Raw genomic sequence first — 20,395 nt, forward strand, 5'->3', positions numbered from 1 at the left:
AAAGTATAATAGGTGCTCTGTCTAGGACAGGAATGAGGGGAGGAAAAGAAAGAAGGAGGAGTGCAATTCATTCTGAAATGAAGATGGGCAAAAATACGGAAAAAGTGAGCAAAGGCAATGCAGACTAAACATAAACAGATATAAATTTGATATACTTGGCACCAAACAATTTACGTATTTCCTAAACAAAACTTCCAAGGCAAGACAAAAAGTAAGGAGAATTTCCAATCTCTCTTTAGATCTGGTATGCTTGGGCCCTTTAAAGGATTATTAACATCATAAAAATACAATACATAGGTGAAAGAATTATATGATAACACAAGTGGTGACTGTTTTATAAGCAGTAAACTTGTCGAATTGCAAATAATTGCATCAGAAGACAAGGGATTTGTTCTTACCCATTCAGAGTAGAAGCCAAATGTGAAACCTTTCACCTTATCCTTCAGGTTTTCTTATCTGGTGGGCACTGACTTGGCTGTGTTCAGAACATCAGAGCAGGTGCTGGAAGAGATTTATAGGGTCTGTCAGTCATGTCTGTGCCAACACAGTCAACCACACCAAATTCTTCCGAGTTGTTTACATTCACATACTTACCACATATTTTAAAACCCGGAAGGCTGAAATTCAACTTGCAAGTCAAAATTCCTAAAGTTAGATATTTACTTGAGATGTAGGTGTCTAATCACTAGTGTGTGGAAACAGGGCTTGATGTGATTGCCTAAACATAGGTATCTAGTGCCATTTGACTTGCCACTGCCATTCCAACAAAGAGGTCCTTTGTCACATCTGCCATGCAGATGTCTTTAGATACCCCAGGGCATCTCAAGTAGCACTATATGACTACATTTAGGCAAGTAGGTACAGTTTGTGCATTATTTCAGTGGAACTTATGTTAACCAAAAGGTGATGTCTGATTCTCTATTTGGTTTTCCTTTATGTATTTGAAAGGAGGCAATGAGTATCAATGAGTTGAGGTATTCTATACTGACGAGCAGAATGCACACTGTTGACTGACTGTGATTTAAGACATTTAAGACATTAAATGCAAAGGTGCTAATACAGCTTAACTGAATCATTATATATGATAGTAAGACATGTAGTATGTTTGCATTTGTGTATGTTGTACAGCTTGGATTAGTCACTCAGAACAATAAGGACATATACCCATAGTACAGTCTTTGAAATCCCCTCCCTGCAGTAGATAGATACAAAAAACCTTTGGGTAAATTAATAGTAAAGGATGTTATGACTCATTTTTGAGAATCATAGAATCATAGAATCGTTTAGGTTGGATAAGACCTTTAAGATCGTCGAGTCCAACTGTTAACCATGCCCAATAAACCACATCCTGAAGGGCCTTGTCTACGCATTTTTTAAACACCTCCAGGGATGGTGACACCACAGCTTCCCTCGGCAGTCTGTTCCAATGCCTGACAACCCTTTCAGTAAAGAAATTATTCCTAATATCCAATCTAAAACTAATGTTATCTTCAGTGTCAGGTAGAAGCCAAGGACTTGAGTGATGAGTTCTCAAAAATGTCAAACATGTTCAAGAATACCTACTTTCTATTGTTGCAAGGAAATGTGCAAGTTGCAATTGCTTCTTGTAGTTGCCGGACTCTTTGCTCTCTCATGTAAATACGGGGATAAGTAGTCACTAGCAACAGAATTGTATAATCAAAATTGTTAATATCTTTATTGTAAGCTAAATGTATTTTATTAATTCAAATATTTTTAAGGATCCCTGCATCAAAATAACAATGTTTCTAGTACTGTCAGCTTTCTTATAATTCCTGTGTGTCCTGTGTGTGCAGAGTTCTTTAAAAGATCTACCAGAAAAGGGTTCAAGGCTGTTGTGGGTTAACCCTGACAGGCAGCTCAGCCCCACACAGACACTTCCTCACTCCCCCACAGTGGGATGGGGGAGGGAATCGGAAGGGTAAAAGTGAGAAAACTCCTGGGTTCAGATAAAGACAGTTTACTAGGTAAAGTAAAAGCTGCGCACACAAGCAAAGCAAAACAAGGAATTCATTCACCACTTCCTGTGGGCAGGCAGGTGTTCAGCCATCTCCAGGACAGCAGGGCTCCATCACACATAACGGTGACTTGGGAAGACAAACGCCACCACTCCAAATGTCCACCCTTCCTTCTTCTTCCCCCAGCTTTATATACTGAGCATGATGCCATATGGTCTGTAATATCCCTTGGGTCAGTGGGGGTCAGCTGTCTCAGCTGTGTCCCCTCCCAACTTCTTGTGCCCCCCCAGCCTCCTCGCTGGTGGGGTGGGGTGAAAAGCAGAAAAGGCCTTGGCTCTGTGTAAGCACTGCTCAGCAGTAATGAAAACATCCCTGTGTTATCAACACTGTTTTCAGCACAAATCTAAACCAGCACCCTACGAGCTGCTGGGAATAAAAGCAACTCTATCCCAGCCAAAACCAGGACAAAGGCCTAGGCCAAATGTCAGCAGTGATAGAGTCAGCACAAGAGAGTTTTTGAATGAAGCAAGGGGGTGATGGGAAGAAGTTTAATGTCCAGCCAGAGGGAACTAATCGTAAGTCTGGAGTATAAAGACCATGTGCCCTGGTTTTCACTGGGATAGAGTTAATTTTCTTTCTAGCAGCTCGTATAGTGTTATGTTTTGGATTTAGTATGAGAATAATCTTGATAACACACTGATGTTTTCAGTTGTTGCTAAGCAGTGTTTATAGTAAGTCAAGGATTTTTCAGCTTCTCATTCCCAGCCAGCAAGAAGGCTGGAGGGGCACAAGAAGTTGGGAGGGGACACAGCCAGGGCAGCTGACCCAAACTGGCCAAAAGGGTATTCCATACCATGTGACATCATGCCCAGTGTATAAACTGGGGGAGAGTTGACTGGGGGCAGCAGATTGCTGGTGGGGAACTAACTGGGCATTGGTCGGCAAGTGGTGAGCAATTGCATTGTGCATCACTTGTTTTGTATATTCCAATCCTTTTATTATTATTATTGTCATTTTATTATTGTTGTTATTACCATTATTAGTTTCTTCCTTTCTTTTCTACTAAACCGTTCTTACCTCAACCCACAGGTTTTACTTTTTTCCCATGATTCCCTCCCCCATCCCACTGGGTGGGGGGAAGTGAGTGAGCAGCTGCGTGATGCTTAGTTGCTGGCTGGGGTTAAACCACAACACCGTGTTACTTACAGTATAGTATACAGTTGGGTCAGTTTAGTCATCTGTTTAACAGCAAATGCATGAGTTGGCATGTGTCAATCATCTCGCACACTTCTTGTCTCAGTTATTTCTGCTCCTTAGGCAAACCTGTCTTTGGAGCAGATCTCACAGCACACTTTGGCTGCTCAGCAGCTGAAAGGGACCTTACAGCTTCGTTAAGATTTTCTAGCACAATGAGAAACCTGAACAGGAGGGAAGAAGTCATTTCTACTGGGCACTGTGAAGGGCTGGGACACAGTTTACATTAGAAGTCCTGGTTTAAGTGCTTTCCTTTTGAAGGCTATTAATAAATACAAATTACAGGAGGCCATTGGTTACTTTAAAACGTCAGGATTTGTTAAGCTACTTGGTAGTTCCCAGGATAAGAAGATGAGAGTGGTGTAAAGTTGTCCCTGTGTCCACTCTTACCAGGTGTTGTGTGCATGGCTTTAGGATACCTGGTGAGACCCCTGTCTCTGCTCTGCAGTAATGTGATGTTGAACATCACTATTACTATTAAAAGGGTATCTCTGCCAATCAATTTTTTCTGTGAAAGTGAACAAGAAATCTTCTACTCAGTGTTTAAACAGCACAGATTTATTGCCATTGCAACTTCTTTTGCAAATGACATTTATCTCCTGCAAATTTACAATATTTACATGGTGGATGTTAAGAATTTTTGATTTAGAGACCATTCAGGCTTCTATTTGTACACTCAGTAGAAATGTACTAGGTAGAAATGGGGTCTGCAAATGCCAACAAGATGATAACAAATAGAACATATTGTGGAACTGCTGTGCATCATTTCTAAGCTTTACACTATATTTGCGGCTCCTGATGTGCACAAGCTCAGGAAATAAAATTCCTTTTCTTCCAGAATACTGTTGATGGGGACATGAGGCTGCCAAATTGTTAAGTCATTTATTGGAGCATCCTTTTTCCTTAATTTTGCAGAGCAGGTCAGGTTGAATGAATGAAGGAGGGTCCCCAAAGTATTTGCAGTGTTTTTGGTGCCATGCGCTGTTGTAATTGCTGCTGAGAAACTGTTTATCACTCTGTTCCCAGAAAATTGCCTGGAGACTGGCTGATGTTCCTTTCGCTATGACAGAAGCCAAATTAAAGAAGCATAGGAGTAGTCTGCAGTGCTTGTCTGTAGGCATAGTTTTTAGAGCGGTCCAAAAATGAGCCAAACTGGAGAGTATAATTCTGCCGTTCTAGCAGGGAATTGAAGGGCAGTTCTTCAGAACTGATTTCGTGTGAAATTATGTTAATTTTGAAAAAATATTTTTAGAATTGTATTTGAAAACAATTTTAGAAACATTGTTCAAGAAACACTGGACTACTTAGAGTCCTATTTAGCAAACACTGGATTCATGTGGAAAACCAGGATCTTTTGGGGGCATCGCAAGGGCAAGCATTTGTACACTCTGGGTATCTACACTTGAATTAGTCACTGTGGGGCCTCTTCATTGTCTGTAGAAATATATTCAGTGAAGTCCATGTCGACTGCTTACATAGATACAAGAAGTGCTCCCTAGAAGGCGCTATGAAGAGACCCTACATTGCCTTAGATGTTTATATTTGCAGTGTAGTCACCTAACACTAGGTGAACTAGAGCCTATGATTTATGCTCACAGAGAGTCCCTAGGAATGCATTGAGGCTCTGCAAATATACAGCAGACTCCTCATAGAGAGCAATAAAGTAATACTTTAGGTTGTACCATTGTAACCAGCCAGGGACACCAATTTAAAAAAAAAAAAAAAAGCCCAATATTTATTCAGGATTTTAACTTTCTTATGGTCATTCTAATAGCACTGGAAACTTCATTAAGTCCATATTTTCCTTCTTTATCTCTGCAGTAAATCAATATGATGTAAAGCAAACAAAACATTAAAATGTTAGCACTGTTGTTAAAAAGGCCATCACAGCTTATTTCTCTAATTAAAAAAAGAGATTTCTGTTTCCTGTGACACCTCGTATACCACTTTTAGCTCCAAAAAAGCATGACAGTTGCTATGAATACACTTAAGATCTATGGCAGTTATGTTTCCCTTATTTTTCCCCTTTAACCATATCTATGATGGTACAGTTGCAAGACTCTTCATTTCGTTTCACATTTCATTTAGTCTTTTCCATATCTGTATAATACATGTTAAGTGAATGTCCAGCTAATGTAATCATGAATCAGGATTGCTAAAGTTACTTCTTTACTTGGCCTTTTAAATGCTATAAAAATAAATATATTAAGTGATTTGCTTTTCCTTTTGCTATCTTAGTTTATTTAAAAATATTGCTTCCTTGCTACTTTTTACAAACATCATTCGAGAAGGTGAGTGATAGAATCATGTGCACTAAATATTGAAATTCTATGTTACACATAGCACATTCTACAGTGCTATTAAAAACTTTAATTTCATAACATAGTAAAAAACTTTACAGTTTTAATATTTTATCTAGCTTGAGTGGAAAATGATGTTAGTCTAATGACTTTGTTGTAGGCATAAATGAAGCAGCAGCTTAATTCTGAGAATATTTAGCATTATTTTTCTTGATGTTGTCATTCAGAATAGGATTTAATGTAATATGTAGCTGGTAAATTTACAGATAACTGCAGTCAATCAGTGGACTGTGCACTCCAGTCTGCTTTTCCTGTGTTGAAAAATTTCCTTTCCAAGTTTTAGCAAATAACTTTACTAAAGAAAGAAAGGGTTGTTTGGGTCACAATTTAATAAAGTATTTGAACATGTACATTAGGAAATTAATGAGAGTTAAACATGTCTTTAAAATTAAACTCATATATAAATGCATTACAAAGTACACTAGAGCAGAAGGACTGAGAGAGATTCTATCTTTCAGAGATAATCCATTCTTTCAAACTGTGGCCCATTCTTCACGGTTTGATTGTGTTTATGGAAGTTGATGAATCTGATACTTTCTTTGACCTCATTGACATGGGATAATCAGCTGAAATTGTACCAGCTTTTGTGTTTAAGTTTTGAGCTCCTGAGGCTGAATTTTCTACTGAGGTCAATTGGCTTGAGATGTTGCATTGCAAAAACATGTTGTAATAAAGATACAACATTCTTATCATATACTGTAGAGCAAAGAGTGAAAATAATGCTATTTATTTAGCCTTCAGAGCTATTTAATGGAAAAATTTATCATTTCATAGTCAATTTTACATATCAGTAAGTGGTTTCTGCATATATATTGTTCTGTGCAGGTCAACTTCTATGTAAGGGTGAAGGCAATTTATACCCTTGGACACAGCGTATCTCTCATTGCTCTTACTACAGGAAGTATAATTCTTTGCCTTTTCAGGTATGTATTTTTCATAAGTAAATATGAGTAACAATAAGATGGTTTTAACTGTTGTCTGATTGCTCAGATACTTAGAAAATGCATTGGTTTTACACTTTTCTCAATTAAACAGCTGATAATAATGTAATGCTAACTTCATTTTTGCTAGCACCAGTCATATTAAAAAATTTCAAAGCACTTTATGAATTTACAGACATTACAGCCCATGTAAGAAAGAATAGTCATTTAGGAATGGATTATATAAAGCATTTTCTATTTGATTGTTAAAATCACCTTGAATTGCTCTTGAAAATTAGTAGGATGCTGGTCTCAACACTGGACAAGTGGGCAACCATATTTTGCAGAAGCTTCTGAGTGGTCTCCAGGGGTACTATAATTGAAGGTAATCATTAATTTCTCCAAGTGGGGTTGTAAAGATTTGGATAATTATGCTGAAGGGTAGTGCTGGGTGTGCAATGTTTCTGTTAGGCAGTGTTAGGAAAGGCAGTACAGTCTGTTGTTTTTGCCTAATTTCTGGGAGTTATCTGAGACTGAAAGCAATCTCCAACTGGTAAAAGAAATTGCAAAATGGTATTATCAGTATCATAGCTTTTCTCAGTCTCTCCACCTTCATGCCTTTATATTTCACTTCTTCCTGTCTAATAGAATAGCCTTTATATTCTCCATCATAAACTTCACACAACTTTTCCATTCCACTCTGCACCAAGAAAAACAAGAAAATGCATCTCTCAGATTTGGTAGAAAAGAAGTACACGTAATTTGTAGAGGACAGCATGTTGTTTGTCAGAGCCTCCTTCCTCTGATGAACTATTCCTATGGCGAGTTCTTAAGCCTTTTAGTCTGCCATCAAATTTTCTCAATATTTAAATATTCAGAGACTATTCAGAGCAGATATATCTCCCATAATTATATTTTGGAAAATCTTTGAAAAAAATGAATCAAGTCACTCATGGTTATCTTCTTTCTACCAGCAAATGCTACAGGCAGATCGTGCATTTTTAAAACTGCTAAAACCTAATAACACATTTAAGACAGTGTGTTATAGACATCTGAATGTTGTCCATCACCAGAAGTCAGTTACAACAAACAGATAAAGAATTTCAGAGATGTACTCAAAACCTTCAACTTCAGTTTAAATATCCAAGGTGAGAATTCCCCAATCTCTCTGTTGAGTCAGTGGGAAGACCCAGGCTCTTTTTCAGGGGGAACATAAGGTCTTCTAAGTCTCCCCCCAAAGAAGCCTGTTTCTCTGTTATCTACAGGGACCGTAGGGGCCTCCTAACCTGGTGAGTTGAATTAGGAACCCAAATAAGTTGTAAAAATACCCTGTTCAATATATAGTTTCCCAAACACATAGCAAGCAGCCAGTTATTACAGAAGGCTGCAGTTGAAGCAATTGTAAATTACCAGTAATAGAAGTGAATGCAAATGGCTGTGTGTGTATGTCTGTTCATCTCTCAGACATGTTGTGGGGCATCCCATACATTATGGTCATTTTTAAGGACAGAGTTTGGAAAATAAGAATGTTTCTGTAAGTTTTAACTTTTCGCTACTCAGCTGGTAACACCTTCTGTCGAAGAAACATAGTTTGCCCTGAAAGGTCCCGGGGTTCTTTATAGAGAATGTCAATGTACATATAAAGATCAGTCACTCACCCCTGAAACACATTCACCTTTGAATGTAACCAGCAAACATTCACCTTGCTGTGTTTAAAAAGGAGAGCAAAGAACAACTCTTCTAAGTGAAACTAAAGGAGATTTAGTAGTTAAGTAGTGAGTTAAAAATCAGAAGTTACTAACGCAGTAGGGTTGTCAAAATCCTGCCTTCATCCAGCAGGATTAGGAATTGAACTCTGGATACTAGTAACATGAGAGGTTATTAAAATTGTGCATTGCTGGATTTGTATCTGTACGCTTCAAATTATACTGCATTTAATCCTGAATATGTGCAGTACTTTTAATGAAAGAAAGCATGGAATAACGTGGAGTTTAATTTAATTGTAGGTAATGTGTTCATGACAAGGAAGTGGAAATTGTTTTTTAAGTATTATGACTTGGCTTCTGCAGTCCATTATATATTGTTATGTACTGTCTGGCAGAACAGATACAGCCTCAGGGCTTTGCAGTTGTTCACAATATCAGCTATAAGCACATGAAAGGCAGAACTGTTGGGTGGGGAAAGGAGAGTTGTTTCTGAAAGTTTCCATGCAGCTGCAATATTCTGTTTTGCATTTCTTCCAAAGAACTGGACTTGATTTTAATCTTTACAGAAACATTATATGGGTCCCCATTATTAATATCTGTAAAGGACACATTTAGAAGCATTGTAAAAGGAAAGGATTTTATATTTAGCTAATCTTTTAATCTCAAAACAAAGACATAAAACATGAATATCTGTAAATACCTTGCCAGACTAAGCTGACAGCATTTTTCAAGTTACTATGGTGCCACTCTCCACATAATACACTGTGTACTTACTATAATTAAAGCTAATTGGTAACTTTCGGGCACAATATTTTCCTGTTGGAGGGTGCCAGTTTGTCAGGCACATTCTTGCTTCTGCAAACTTAATTTATAAACAGCAAAGCTAATAATTTTGATTTAGTCAAAAGACATTGCTTTACCCTTCTTAGAATGCAAGTTTCTATTTCTTCATTTTGAATGTCTAAGTTTTAATAAATCATAAAGTTTTGGAAAAGTAGAAATCAAAATGATTAAAAATAAAAAATATTTTTCGGATATTTTAAAAAGTTGGTTTGTTCCAACTCAGTGAAAATAAATTGTAGAACGTATTTCTATGTAACACTTGATATTCTAGATCTTACTATAGATCTTAACTATACTTCCTTTGGGGTTACTCCTGTGTAACAAAACCTTCCAAAAAAATGTCTGTTTCTCTGACATGTGTTTCTTACAAAGGAGAAAAATGTGAATCTCCATCATTTCTCTAAGGTGTGCTCTCATGTGCATCAACTGTCTGTAAATGTTCCTCATATGGTAGTTTTGTATCATGAGTCATATCAAAGGAATGAGCATGATAGCTTTCGTTTCATTGTTAAAGAACAGCATTTCTTTGTTATTCTGAACCATCATACATATCTCAAATAAAAATACTTTCTTGCCCACTACCTCCAGAATGTTGGTTTGACAGCCTTGTATATATCCAACATTTATTATTTCAGCTACTAAATGGGATGAAGAACTAATCATCTGAATTAGTTACTAAGAAAAATCTTTTCCTCCCATTTGCAGCTGGCATGTATCTCTGAATTCCATAGGAATATGCGATGCAGTCCAACGTAAGAGTGGTATTTAAGTTTTTCTCAGAACCTGTTTCAGCAAAGGACATTCATAGCCACAGAAATCACTGCATTTTTGACAACTGCTTTAAGTTCAGCCTGATACTACATCCTTTGCCAAACTGGGGGCTAGCAAGGTGGATGTGTTATTTATTTCCCTACACTCACTGTAACTACCCTTGCTTTAATAGTTTCAGAATGGATTATTTAGTGTTCTTCGGTAAAAATCAAAATGTGAAGACTACTTGGAAGCTGCCACTGCACACTACTGTAACATCCTATTGCATCTTCATTCTTTCATTGCTTGTATTTGCTAAAATGCCCTGCCTTCTGGCTTATTTCCAGGTGCAGTTCAAGGTGCTGGTTTTGACCAAAAAAACCTTTTAGCAGTTGGTTTCTGGGGATTTGCTATAAAAACTTCTTGTTAAATGGGAAGATCTTGAAGGGAATGTCTATTAAGTGAAAAACCCTCAACTTATAAATTGCTTCCCCTGAGCACTCATTCACTTACTTGGAGTATTCAATTTGTCATTTGTTTGTCAGGCTTTCACATGGCTGCTGGACTAAAGAAGAGAAGTTTTGCGTTTTACTGGGTAGAAAAGATAGGCGATCTAATGTTTTGAATGCATTTTTTAATGGTTCCTGCATACACTCACATAGGATGAAAAGCCACTACATAGCAAAATGCAGGAGTTAGTTAAATAAAAAATTAAAGCAGAAAATAATAGGTGAGACCATGTCTGACATATATCCAGGATAATCAAAGTTTTATTTGCAAGAAAAACACTGGGATGAGTGTGCACACAGAAGGATATAATAATCTATGTTTATTGTCATCTTATGTTAAAGTTGGGATAAATATCACTGGGATCTTTTGGTCTGTGATACTGAAAAGGAGTAAGGGATACTTTATTTGTATATTTTGGACAGCATATAATGATGATGATGATGAGGATGATGATGATGATGATAAATGAAAAGAGCAAGGCAGCACTGACAATATGATAGAGGAGGAAAGGGTAGGCTCTTACTCAAGGTTCATATTACTAAGAAATGCCCAGAGAGTAATAGAAGTCTGTTCAAGAGCTTTCTGTCTCAAAATCTAAAATGCCTGTTTTTAAATCTCTTCTTAGAAAACTTCATTGTACTCGGAACTACATCCATCTGAACCTGTTCCTCTCTTTCATTCTAAGAGCAGTCTCTGTTTTAGTCAAGGATGATATTCTCTATTCCAGCTCCAACACAGCTCACTGTCCGGAGGATCAAACCTCATGGGTAATAAACCTCATTTGCTAGCTGATATAATACTATTGTATCACTGAATATTCCTCCCTCATCCTTTTAAATATTTAGGAATACCAAACTGTCAGTGTAGACAGTTAGGTAGAGAATATCATGACTAGCAAAATGGTCTATTAGAAGTAGCCAGAGAAAAAAGGTTGCAGCACAAATAAGAGAAGTTAATGTTGTTTTGCATGTCCATGAAGGTACAACATGTCATCTGCCAAAACAAATCATGACCAGCTATAGCTCAGAATAAATATGGCCACAGCATTAATCAGCTGGGAGAGTTTAAGGCAAACAGGAGTGCCATCAGGTGGGAACGATTAAAGGCAGATCATCTGGAAATGTTCCAGCAGCTTTATCAGGGGTCCAGGAATTGGACAGGTATCAATGGAGGGAGAGAAATGAGGCAGGGAATTAAATATTTGCAGGAGTTGTCTTTATTAACTCCTCTGTAATTTCTGGCTATGACAGAAGTGTCATCTGCATTCTTGGCAAGCTGATATGTTTCCTGAATTTTCATGCACAGGAGTTAAAAAAATCTCAAGTCTTGCTGTTAAAAGACTGACCACTGTATGATATTCCCCATTCTCTGCTTCCGTTGTTTCAGTCAAAAGTGCTGCAGAAGAACCCTACAAATATTGCTGAATGCCTTCTGAATTTAATTTACTACAGTTTAAGCTTGTGAGAAAAAAAAAATAGAAGGAAGATATTTTTATATTGATGAAGCCCTATTGTCCCAAAGCATAAAGTTCTTAGCAGTGACTGCCAAGCTGTATGTATGAATTTGTAATCTGAGATATTTCTAATGAAGATAAATAGGCTCTGAGTTAGTAGACCCAAAGTAGGCAAAGTAGTTAGTAGGCAGACTGCCAGGGGTAATCAAAAGTTCTTAAGTCCTTGAAAGATTAGTCAATGGACTCTCAAAATACTACTTGATTTCTGCAATTTCTTTTATTCTGCAGTTGTTCTTAGCTGCAAAGCCTCATACTTTCCTATTTGAATATGTCCGGTTTTGTGGACTGTTGAGTAATTTCTGTTGCATTATATGTGGGATGATCTGACACCAGCATGGCAAGGCTGTTTTGTCTTGCATTGGCTGGATGCTACCTTTCTTACGTAACAGCATGTGGGGTTTGTCCCTTTTGTCACACGTGTGTGATATTCCACAGTTCTGCTGCACACACAGAAGTCTAAAAGCACACAATTTGAAATGCAATGTAAGTAGGTCCTGGATCTGAATGACACACAGCCATAATTTTGCTAACTTTACTGAAAGATACCTTTGCTCTTCAGCATCTGGAAATACAGATATAGGATTAGCTGCAGGAGGAAGGGCAAATATTTTGATGTGAGGTTCTGATACATAAATTGAGAATATAATGCAGGAGAGTATTGGAATTTAAAAGAGATTACAAAAATTTTAGACTTTGACTGCTAATCTGGTTGTAAGTAGTCATGAGCATAAAAGCAAATTTCAGCTTGCATTTTGAAATGTTTAATTTTCTCCATGTTAAATTTTCTGGCCCATTACTGGTTTGCAATGGATATTCCTTCAGTGGATACAAAGTCCAGAGGTAAAATTAGTCTTACCAATGAGATGACTGAATTAAGCTGTTTCTCTGGGCTTCTGTCTTTCTCACTGGACAGTTTATCTCATCTGCTTTAAGACTTTCTCTGGACATGCCTGCCTCTCTTCATGAGCAGTATAAGGAGCTATTTGGCTAGTAGGTAGCTAGCTTTCACCAGAAACGTTGCTTATAGGCAGCTAAAATTAGTTGAAATGAGTTCAAGCCTTCGGGCTCTTACTTAGTTGTCTATATAGGCATGTACACAGGCATAAATATAGGCATGTATATTACTTGGGATGCGCTGAGATATCTGAGACACCACAAGGGACTGATGGATACAAAGAAGTATCTCTCGGAGGTCTATGCCCTTCTGGCTTAGCAGCTGGTGACTGGGGTCCCTGAGGGCATCTCACTTCATCATAGACAGCTATGTTTAGACAGAGGAACCAGTCTCTAAATGAGTAAGTTACCTACTTAGGTATTTGGTGTACCTGGAAATTTAACAGAAACAGTGGAGGTATGAAGGGTATTTAAAATGGGGAATGGAGTAAAGCAGGCCATGTTTAGTTCATTTTGTTTAGTCTGTTACATTCACCATATCATCACATTTCTCAGCTCAGTCTCAGCAGAAACATTTTTATGTTCAATTCTCACATCCCAGATTCCTGCTGGGAAGTACCAAAGTAGCAGCAGCCAGCACTGTGAAACATCAGCAGCACAGACATCTGAAAATTAATTCTGAAGAGCAGCACACAGACTATAAGTATATTGGGACTTCATTTTATGACACATGCTTATGTATTTTGTTAATTAAGAAACACTAAAGCGTTTTCTAAAAGGAAAAAATAATTTTTAAAAGTCCAGTCAACTTTTTCTTCTAAGTCTGCTTAGAGTATTCATCATGTAAAGTTTTATTTTTCACTCCCGTTTAGCCTTGAAAAATTCATAAAGCAGTTTCTTTGTTAATTTTTACAATGTTAGGAAGCCAGCTGGGATTTTAGTATATTTATTAGCCACCCAGTAGATGGTCATTTAATCTAATAGTCATTCATTAACTAACTATTGCAAATGTGTGCATTTATTGATAACCACTACCTTTTACAATATTTATGCTATGAAGTTTTCAAAATTTCTGAGTGAATTTGCTATGAGAGCCATCTAAATAATTATTTCTAATTAATTTTCTTTTTATATATACAGTAACATTTACAATGTCTCAATTTGCTTGACTGAAAAAAAAAATTCTACTGGACCTGGATTACTAGTATTACATGCAGAGTTAAGACATATGGGATATATTAATAACAGAATAATACAGCATTTTTCCTGCAACAACTTTGATCCTTGTTCTTATATTTCAGGTGGGCTGCAAGGCTATTTTGGTGTTTTTTCAGTATGGTGTTATGGCAAACTTTTACTGGCTCTTAGTTGAAGGACTTTACCTCCACATCCTCCTTGTGCTAATATTCTCCCCCAACAGACACTTCACAATCTACCTGCTGATTGGATGGGGTAAGAACTTCAACATCTTCCAATAATATTCTTTTTTCTGTATGTATGTATTAGTCAGGTTCAATATTTCATACCAAGGTAGTCACGCCGTTTCTGTTGGATGACTCCTCAGACTCACTAGTTCCTCAGTTCAGCTCCAGCATAGGTTAGAGTCGCTGTACCATGGGAGAGAGCAGGCACAAAACTGCTAAAGTATAACTGCTAGCTTGCTCCTTGGCATGGCTCTGACCTGTGCCAATCTGCACAACGCCCAGGGCTTGTTCAGGATATGGGATGGTGCAAGGACTGCCACCGCAAAACATATGATTCACGCTGTCCTAATTTGGGAGGAAAAAGAAAGTTTAGCTGCACAGCCACAGGCTATGCTATGCTATTTGCCTTTTTGAAAAGCCCAATAATATTGTCCATCTGGTTTTAAATACATGAATTCCTTTCATTTCCAGAAAATACAATGATATTTATATGGAGCACTTTAAAGCTTCCAATAATAGGTGGTCATAAAACATTTAGGTATTGCTGGGAAATGGGAACAAACCAGTGTGTGGGAATGGTTCCTTATGAAATGATTTACACTTTGGTTTTATATTGTAGTCCTTGGAAGTGCATTGGGAATGCATTACATGTATCTGTCTCCCTCCCTGTAGGTCACTCTGACAGCTTGGAAAAAAACTAATAAAGGCATGTTCTTTGTGTTAGTTATTATGGCTGCATTTTTATAAGAAATAAACCCACTTCCCTGCAGTCCCTACATTGCTTACATCACATAGCTCATCAGATGGGCCTCTCCCTCCATTCACTAAACTGTTTACTCTATGCTGTATATTTGGGGAATAATTGGTAACTAGCAGGCTGAACAACTTTTTTTGTGTGTGTGTGTGGACTTATATTTTTGTGATCATCCTCTAAACCTCTTTTGGATTTTTCAGGAATTCCTACCATATTCATTATTACGTGGACAGTGACACGGATCATTTTAGAGGACACTGGGTAAGTGTGTCGGGGAGAGAAAGCTTAAAGCCTCCAACTGTGCCAATACAATCCTTGCCTTGGATATGGTGGTGTTCACACAAAGGTAGTTTGCTGTTCTGAAGGGGATGAGCACAGAACTGAAATTTCAGATATGGCAATAAAGGGACAGGTGTTTAGGAGCTCTTAATCATGCTGTTTATGCTTGCTGTTTATTCGAAAAACTCTAAGGGCAGGAGAGGGCAGGAAATAGGTTATGACTAACATTACTGCTTGAGACCCACATTTAGCACTACCTGCTTTGGAAGTCAAAATAACACTTAAAATGGCAGTGGGGGGGTCCTTGGGTTCAGTGCTGCAATACAGTGCAGTAAGATGCTGGGCATTCTAATTTGCTAACTAGCAACTCAAAAGATTGAAATCTAGATAACTTTGGGTATATCTAAATTACATTCCCAGAAGTGAAGCAATCTGATGTAAACATATGTAAGATGCATGTAGTCAGATAAAACTATTACTAACTAGAGCTACGCCTGGCTCCTGGCATGGAAAGGGGAACTGAGATAAGAATTTTGTAGGAAGATCAGACTTGCTGCTCCTGCTGGCCCCAGGGAGTGGTAGAGCATTCCCAGCTAGTGGGACAAACAGTTTTCAGAGTCTTTTTTTTCAACCTGACTAATATTTTTCAATCAATTCTGTAATTAAACTGAAAAATCATGTCCTACATAATTTCTAAGTTTTCTTTGCAAGACCACTAGCATGTAAACTGAAGGCTAACTACTTTTTCCTTTGTCATTATGATCACAGTTAGAGGAACTCTGAAGGGTATTGCCCTTGCTTAAGATTAATCTTTCAGAGCACTTATTCTCAGAGTATTTGGACCAAAAGTGCTGAGCCCACAGTAAAACCAAATTTTCAGTTTTTCAGACAAAGTTTCAGGTTCAGTTTCCCATTTTCCTAAACCAGTACTAGCCCATGTGTAACCTAAATATCCCACAAGGAATTATGTCATTTCAATCATATCTGTCAGTTGCTTTAGATCTTCCTGCTACCCAGAGGCTGGTGCTTATTGGAAAAGCTAAGCGCTTATTGGAAAAGTGTCCTTACACAAAGTGAAACTAAGCTTGGTTTCCCTAAAGGCCAGTGTCCTCCATGATGTCTAATGGTACAGTCTAGTGTGCCTGATGTTTTAGCTGATTTGAATATGCGTATTAGCACTAGGGAAGTAAAATTAAAAGCAGAAAAAGATTGAATGCCAAATTTGAGGCCAGAATTTGAGGTATTATTTTAGTGTACTTTGACTTGTATATAAGAAATACTTCTCCTCATAGGTCTTGCTTGCCAGATGATATTAATGTCAACATCATTTTCCCTCTTTTTTTTTTATAGTTGCTGGGATACAAATGAGCATGGTGGTCCCTGGTGGGTTATACGAATACCAATTTTAATTTCTATTATAGTAAGTAAACTTTGAAGCATGAATTATAGATCAGTTCAGCATTGTGCAGTGCACATAGCCATTATTCTTTACTGCTAGTTACAGATAGGCAAGAATTCTGTTTTAATGAAAAGAAATTGCGCTGTAGGAGAAATGTTAAACAGATGCCAAGGCCATCAAAATTTGTTGCCTTCAGAATTTATCTGCCTCCTATTAAATGTGCAGTTGCTTTTGTTTGTATGTTGTTCTTTATTTCTTTAACATCTTTCCTGTTTATAAGCCTGGGGGAAGCAAAAATCTAATTACACTTTTCAATGAATTGCAGATTTGATTTTGCGTGTAAATAGATAGCCCTGCAATTGAGACTCTGATATTATTGCAGCTATAAAAATCTATGGCTGTGTATATCTTTCTTTAATTGGTAGCTTACTGAAATATATATTGAACATGAATTATTTGCAAAAGAATACCATTTGAGAATGTTTCATGGGGCTTTTCCTGTGTGGAACTCATTAGAACTACTGAAGTAGCATAATAAAATTCCGGTTCACTGTGATGACTATGTAATTAACTTTGGGCATAATATACTATGGTTATGTGTCCATTTCTGAAAACAGTCACAATGCAAATTAATACATTTCAGATACACTTGCTTTATTTTTAACATTTTAGACAGAAAAATTAGGGCATTATTAGATTACACAAGATTTCAAGAGTCCACATGACGCTTCTGTTGTCTGGATGTTCAATTTAAACAGCTACCTTGTAGACAGCTGAGACTTCATGTGCCAGAAAGCAGAGCTTCTCCAAAGAAGTCCTAGACCTGGAAATGGAAGTTATCCAAGTGCTCATTGGCAGACTTTGATTGCACCTGGATCTTAGCAAAGACTGGGAAATGGTTGTGAGTTAAGAAAATGGAGTACTGGTCAGTCAGCAAGTATATCATAAAACATGGAATCACTGTTTGAAGCGAAGGAACAGTCATTCTTTTTTTTTTTTTAATGGTTCTGTTACTGATTTGATACAAAGTGATTGTAAGACATAGGGAACCATTTTGCAAATGACCTTTTTTGGCTTGCCGGGTGCATATGTTTAGGATCTGCTGTCTCCTTCCAGATATGTTTCTTCTCTTAAACAACACATTTTAGGGATGTAAGCAACTAAAGATGGCCAAGTGATTCTGCAGTGTGTACTGTGTGAAGCCACTTACTTCTCCAATTAGATGATTCTTCAGCTGTTTGATCAACTACATTTTGCATTTGGGAAGTTAAGCTGTGAAAGGGAGTTATAAAAGCAGTGATACTCACCCTGTCTTGTTGGATAAGTAACGTATCTTGTTGGAGCATCGAACTACAACCAGCATGTTCATTGTGGCAGCTACGATGCTATGCAAACTTACTACTGTGCAAAGTAGAATGTGCATACACAGAGCAAGAAGAGCTAATGAAATGTCATGTAAAATTGGTCATTGATGAGTGAAAACCACTACATCCATGAGAACATAATTTTGAATATAAATACACCATGATAAGCCTCAATATTTCCTGTTAACTTCTAGAAAAAATAGAAGTTGAAGATTCAAATCTTTGAATAATGAGGTCAGTGCTGCCTGCCATTCAACAATGAAAATAGAGCATTGCAAGTTCTTTGGATAGGTCTTGTGAAAGAGTTATGATATTTCTCAATAAAAGTATGGTCTATTTACGTCATACTCACACAGTGCCTTCAGTCTGCTTGAGAATGTAGGAAGACTGGAAGACTCACAGAGATTGGTGACAAGGATGACCACCAATAACAAATGGCTTCAGTAGCAGGAAGGACATCTGTGAAAGTAGCGAATGAGGTGAACACAGGAAAACTCTGAAAGAAGCTGAATTTCAGGAAAATAAAGGAGAGCAGAACATATAAGCTGAGGACTCTTACCGACTGTCTTATGTAGTGGCATGAAAGAAGCCCAGAGTATGGCTGATATAGAAAATCTTTAAGAGGAGGAGGAGGTGTGAAGAAAAGAAGAGTAGAATGGAGTCTGATTGTGAGAATGATGCCATGAATATGCTTTTGAAAGACATAGGAAATCAAGCAAAGGTTTTGAGGAGCAATGGTTTAACTACATTAGATTTAGCAGGAAGTCTGCTCAGTCTTCATGCCGTATTCACTCTCTTCCATTGAGTTGTGTTAACTCCAAACCTTTTCACTGCTTAGAAGATTATACTTTCTGTAAGGTTATTATCCAACAGTAAACAGTATTGTGAGAGTAAGTTCTGAAGTCACTTCTCAAAGTGGGAATGGCTTCAGTTAATTCAGTGTGTCAGAAACATTCCCTGGCATCTCCTTCTGACAATTTTGGCTTGAGAAAAGTTATTTGGCAGGCTTCCACGCTTCATGCTGTACAAATTTCAGAGTTATTTAATTGGGGGTGACTATTCCAAACAGTTAATGTGGTGTTACCCATATTCCCTATTTAGCAGATGCCTCCACAGCTGCCTTCTCCATACTTCCACTTGCATAAACTGCTCTCATTTGGGAAGGAGTGGTGTTCAGGTGGAGACAGTACTTCTGTCACATCAAAGTAACAGAAATGTTCATCTTGTTATCTCACATTGCAGGTAGTGTAAGGAACTAAACAGCAAGAAAGAAACAACATGACAGTTTAAATGATACATGCTCAGGCAACATGTTTAGACTCAAAAACTTATTGTCAGAAGAAGTCAACCAGTAGAAACGAGTACCAGCAGCATCTTGCTGTTACTCCACTAAAGAGGCATCATTTGTCATCACTTTCTTGCAGTTTCTCTGCATTCACGTTAGTTTCTCATGTTCCTGTTCTTGGATGTTCATTGAACAGTATACATACTCTGGTTTATTTAAAGACATTATGCTCAAACGATTTTATGGGATTGAAAAGCTACAATACTAAAAGTAAAATTCCAGGGCAGTACTTGTTTCATATTTTATTGAAACATGCTATTCTAAATCAGGTATATACTTTAAAGGATTTTAACAAATGATCAATTCAATAATAATCTTAGAGAAATTCATTTGCTCCACTGTAGTAAGTCAGTGGCAGTTGCCACCTTTAGATCTTAATACCCAGTTTCAGCTGGCTGGATTTACAAGTTCAGTAGTGCCAAGGAGTGTTACAAACTCCAGACAAGAATGTATGGTTTTCATTAACCCAAGACTGTGCTTAAAGATAGAAAGGTGTGTGTTTGAAAACACACGTAAAAGTAATACATGAATGTCAGTCACGAATGTCAGTCACCTGAGTGTAGTTTTGCAGGTGGTTTGATGCTTCAGAAACCAAATGGATGACAGTTTATTCTGTTACAGTAGAAACTAGGGGTGCCTGTGAAGAACAAGAAATTATTCTGCCAATCCCTTTGCAAATACAAACTAAAGATTTTTCCTTCTCCTATTTTGTGGCTAACAAATACACAATGAAATGGAAGCTGTCTCCTTGTCCACTAATACTGGCTTCAGTGCCTATGGCAAACTAAATGTGTATCCCTTGGTTTGTACACTCTGCTGTGGTAAGTCTGTAGTTACAGTCAGTAATAACAGGCTTCTGCCTGTTACTTTATAGGAGACTTGCATGAAGAAAAACTTCTAAGTAAGTAAGTAATCATCTGCCTGAAAAATGTATGTTAAATTCAGTAAAGGCCTATATTTTTTAACATTTCTTTTTTATTCTTCTTTTTTCAAAAATATTAGATATAATTTTCCTAATTTTTTACTTAATCCCTGTCAGTTTCTGTCACTTCCCTTCACCTGTCATTTCAAACAAAATATTAAATACAGAGAGGCATGTAGTTG

At 37.4% G+C, this 20,395-nt stretch overlaps 1 protein-coding gene across 2 annotated transcripts in view; it reads left to right on the top strand.

Moving 5' to 3' along the window:
- VIPR2 (vasoactive intestinal peptide receptor 2) overlaps positions 1-20,395 on the top strand; it is a 60,351-nt gene that overhangs the window by 31,995 nt on the left and 7,961 nt on the right. For both annotated transcript variants that reach the window (XM_052806590.1, XM_052806584.1), the window contains exons 5-9: positions 6,416-6,513; positions 10,945-11,086; positions 14,028-14,178; positions 15,105-15,165; positions 16,534-16,603. In XM_052806590.1, the coding sequence (XP_052662550.1) occupies positions 6,416-6,513; positions 10,945-11,086; positions 14,028-14,178; positions 15,105-15,165; positions 16,534-16,603 (522 nt within the window). The remainder of the gene's footprint in view (positions 1-6,415; positions 6,514-10,944; positions 11,087-14,027; positions 14,179-15,104; positions 15,166-16,533; positions 16,604-20,395) is intronic.

Source organism: Harpia harpyja, chromosome 1 (genome assembly GCF_026419915.1).
Source record: "Harpia harpyja isolate bHarHar1 chromosome 1, bHarHar1 primary haplotype, whole genome shotgun sequence".
NCBI lineage: Eukaryota > Metazoa > Chordata > Aves > Accipitriformes > Accipitridae > Harpia > Harpia harpyja.